General features: G+C 53.2%; 1 protein-coding gene across 1 annotated transcript; it reads left to right on the forward strand.

The window, feature by feature from the left end:
• The first annotated feature begins 1,622 nt into the window (after window positions 1-1,622).
• Window positions 1,623-3,182, forward strand: BRD3OS (BRD3 opposite strand). The gene has a single exon (XM_025210052.1). The coding sequence runs from the start codon at window positions 1,661-1,663 to the stop codon at window positions 1,913-1,915; it is 255 nt and encodes an 84-aa protein (XP_025065837.1). The 5' UTR covers window positions 1,623-1,660; the 3' UTR covers window positions 1,916-3,182.
• Window positions 3,183-4,266: the final 1,084 nt, after the last annotated feature.

The raw sequence follows: 4,266 nt of genomic DNA on the forward strand, positions 1-4,266 counted from the left end.
GGGGGCTGGGGCAGGGAACAGCCCCCCAGCAGAGACTGGGAGTACTGGGGGGCAGGACTGGGAGAGCTGGGGCAGGGAACAGCCCCCCCCTGGCGGGGACTGGGGATGTTGGGAGCAGGAAACAGCCCACCCTGGCAGGGACTGGGAGTCCTGGGGGCAGGGACTGGGAGTACTGGGGCAGGAAACAGCCCCCCCTGGCAGGGACTGGGAGTGCTGGGGGGGGGCAGGGAACAGCCCCCCTGGCAGGGACTGGGAGTACTGGGGGCAGGGAATGGGAGAACTGGAGCAGGAAACAGCCCCCGGGCAGGGACTGGGGGTGCTGGGGGCAGGGACTGGGAGTGCTGGGGCAGGGAACAGCCCCCCCTGGCGGGGACTGGGGATGTTGGGAGCAGGAAACAGCCCCCCTGGCAGGGACTGGGAGTACTGGGAGTACTGGGGGCAGGGAATGGGAGAACTGGAGCAGGAAACGGCCCCCCGTTAGGGACTGGGAGTACTGAGGGCAGGGACTGGGGGTGCTGGGGCAGGAAACAGCCCCCCTGGCAGGGACTGGGGGTGCTGGGGGCAGGGACTGGGAGAACTGGAGCAGGAAACAGCCCCCCGGCAGGGACTGGGAGTGCTGGGGGCAGGGACTGGGAGTGCTGGGGCAGGGAACAGCCCCCCTGGCAGGGACTGGGGGCAGGGAAGAGCCCCCAGCAGGGAGTGGGCGGTCTCCGAGGGATTTAGGACACTGCTGAGGCTGGGATGAGCTCCTTCAGCGCGAGGCGGCAGCAGCAGCAGTTCTCCGGTCTCCCAGGCTGACGCTGCAGTGCGGATGAAGCCGAGCAAGGGCAGCGCCTGGGGGGCCGCAGGCCTGCAGTGAGAGGAAGCCCACGAACTGGCCTGTAAAGACTGTCCTCTGAGGCATCCACTCATCCTCTTGCCTTTTCTCTCCCAGGAAGGTCTCTTTTGCCTCCGGCAACTGGATAACTCACCCAGGGTCAGTCGCCTGGAGGCGACCAAAGCCGGCTGCTTAAAGTGCCCTGCATCGACCAGACCCAGGGGACTTCATTACTTGATGCTTCCCAGGTAACTCGGGCCCCGCTTAGCAGTAAAATCCAGCTTCAGTGCAGCCAGTCCAGTCAACAGCTGGGCCCCAGCCTGGACTGCTGACTTCCAAGATCTCACTGGATGATTGACACCTCTCCCTCCTTTGCAGAAGCAGAAACACCCAAAGCTGGCGAATTAAAATCTCCGAGCTGTTTAATGAGCCTGGATTTTGCTGAGCCCACTGTTAGGCTGTCAACCTCTGCTTCAGTAGCAATTTCTCCTTCCTGGAGAGCTGTTGCTGGCAATGCGGTGGCGGGTGCATTAATCCTCGGCAAGAAGCAGCAATCTAGTGCTGTCATCGTTCTGCAGCACAGGCCTTCCCAACGTCCTGCGGTTGCACCGACGACGGAGTCATGGTGTTTACTGTAACACACAAGAGCTGGTGCGTTACCAGTGCCCTCTATCGGGCACTATTCTGCACATGCTGATTTACGTATCATAAACCCCATCCCAAGAAGATTCCCCTTCCCCTCCACGCACAGGAGTCCTACCCCTACATACGCCCGGGGATTAGCCAGCGGATCCGTCCCCGCACACGGGAGCCGGTATTGCAGAGCGCACGACAAGCAGAGTAATGAATGGCCGGGTGCCGCTAGCTGAGAAAGCCTTATCCGAAAGCTATGCCAGGCTGCGATACAGAGACACCTCACTGCTTATCTGGCAGCAGCAGCAGCAGCAGCTGGAATCCGGCCCCCCGGCTACCTATTTAAGTCGGAGCCGGAGCATGTGGTACTCGCAGTACGGCAACGAAGCTATCCTGGTACGGGAAAAGAACAAACTCGATGTCTCCAGAGATACCGGGCAGTCCAAGTTTTGCACGGTTATGTAACTGGGGTGGCTGAATGCCAGATAGCTGCATGCAGCAAACACATGAAGGAGCCCGCTGGAAGCCTTGGGCACGTTTTCTTCAAATTAAAAAAAAAAAAAAAAAAAAATGGTGGTAGCTTTAAGTGTGTTGCACTCCACTACTGCTGCCTCCCACGTGATGGAGAACAAGCTACCCAAGTCAACACAAGGGAAGAACAAGCAAATTACCTTCCCTGCAAGCAAGACTGTGTGTGCCTGGTACCCACATCCATGTGGCACTTGCATAAATATTTCCATAAGGGATGTTTTATCTGAAATAGTTAGACTAGTGCAACCCACTAGCACGGATGCATGTTTGCTGGTATAAAAGCGCCTTACACTGGCAGAGCTTTCTTTCCCTTACAGGAATAGCTTTTCCAGGATAAGCACTTGATACTAAGATAACAGCACCAGTATTAAAGAGGAAGAGGGATTGTATCCTTTTAACTCTATCGTTAAGGTGGTATGAGTTGTGCGTGTAGATTGGGTCTTCATTTACTAAACCTGCAAGGATGTTTGAGAGGTTTGAATGTATTTTCCCCATTGATGCCACCCCTAGCTCAGACTTTTAATTGAGCTTGTCTAGGAGGAACACAATCTAGTCGGGTCCTTACCTAGACTAGCACCATTGGATAAGGCTGGGGATCGCAGGTGTCACGGGAGTGTTTGAGCCCAAGCTATTGGCATTTGAAATTGCTTTTAGAAATGTTTCTTAAAAAAGATTATCTTGCAAAAACAGGCAGTAGCCAAATCTGCCTTTTCTGGCTTCCAATGGGCCAAATATAAAAAACTGAAGCAACATACAGGCAGTTGTGTTAATCTCTGCCAGAGCTGCAGCTTTAGTGCAGCTCCAGAACCCAGGGAGTTAATGCTGCTGCCGCAGGCTCCCTCCTTTTCCCGTTGGGAATCCTGTGGGGATTTAGCTAACCCCACAGTACCCATAGCAATTAGGACACTGGGGCATATACATCAATCCTTGCAGTGTTAACTAAGGGGTATATTGGAGACTGAATGTTTTAGAAACATTTAGACCGTGGCCTCGGTGGTGCTTGTTGCATCGCTGCTGCATCTCAGTGCAACAGCCCAAAGGTTTCTTGAAGAACTTGACCTGGGATTTCACACGAGCTCCTTGCTGTCACTGCTTCCCATGTGAGCACCAAGGTCTGCGGTGAGGAGGTCACAGTGATTTTGCTGAACTGGCTGGAAGCCACATGATGCCCATCACTGACCCCACTCACCGTCTGCAGGAAGAATCATAATAGTGACACGCGGAGAAACAACTCAGAGAAAGGCATGGGCATCAACACTAAGGGCCTGGGGGAAGCAAACAGATCACCCTTCTAAATGGTGATGCACCCTCAAAGCCCAAAGCTTCCTCTGGGCTTACTCCTGCCAATGCAGAGGTTTTCCTCGTTTCAGAAAGTTTTGGAAACTGTCAGAAAAATTGTATTAACATTGCCTTTGGTGCGATCATAGGAAGTAAGGCTGGAAGGTCCACCCCAAGCTCTTCGTTTTACTTGTTTTTATGTTTCGACTTGGCTGCCAAATCAAAATACCACTTACTCACTCTCCTAACTGGCCTCCTAACTGCTAAGCGTTGCGCCCCTGCCCAGGGGTGCAACCCTTAGCACATACACTAGTGACTGTGGGACAGAGGTTCACATGACAGTGGAAGGCAGCCGCATTGCGTTGTTTGCCACATGACAGTATGTTTTCCCCCATCACTTAGCGTAATACTGTTGTGCTGTTTGTCACAGCAGATTTGGTGGTAAGGTTGATATGGCATGAGAGTTTCTGTGCGTCTGTTATATAGTGTGGACTCACTTGTTTTAAACGCTGTTGTCATTTCCTGATGAAATAAAGTGACTGGAATGCATCACTGACAGCAGCTGTTCTTTTGTTTTCCCCGTGAACTGCTTTGGTGCATTTGATTATTAGATATAGATATATATATAGCTATCTATATATAGATAGATAGATACATAGATATATATATTACAACTCAGACTACTGGCCAAGGCCAAGTATATAGGCAGGCAAACCCAATTAGGGGCTGCATGAGCTAGTGGTACACCTGTTGGCACCTTAATGTTGGGGCAAACCCCCCAGTCAGAACCGAGAGCTGCAAGCTGGCTTACCTGGGAGGGTTGGAAAGGTGTGGATGAGACTGGAGCCTTGGTGATGCTTCTGTTGCATCGCCACGGCATCTCGATTCGACAGCCCGAAGGTTTCCTGAAGAGCTTGACCTGGGATATCACATGAGCCCCTTGCCATCGCTGCTTCCCACGTGAGCACAGAGGTCTGCGGTGAGGAGGTCCGTGATTCTGCGGAACC

The sequence above is a fragment of the Alligator sinensis genome, unplaced genomic scaffold (assembly GCF_000455745.1).
Source record: "Alligator sinensis unplaced genomic scaffold, ASM45574v1 scaffold611_1, whole genome shotgun sequence".
Taxonomy (NCBI): domain Eukaryota; kingdom Metazoa; phylum Chordata; order Crocodylia; family Alligatoridae; genus Alligator; species Alligator sinensis.

Excerpts from the sequence above, each read along its gene's own strand:
- BRD3OS (XM_025210052.1), top strand. The coding sequence starts at position 1,661 with ATGAATGGCCGGGTGCCGCTAGCTGAGAAAGCCTTATCCGAAAGCTAT.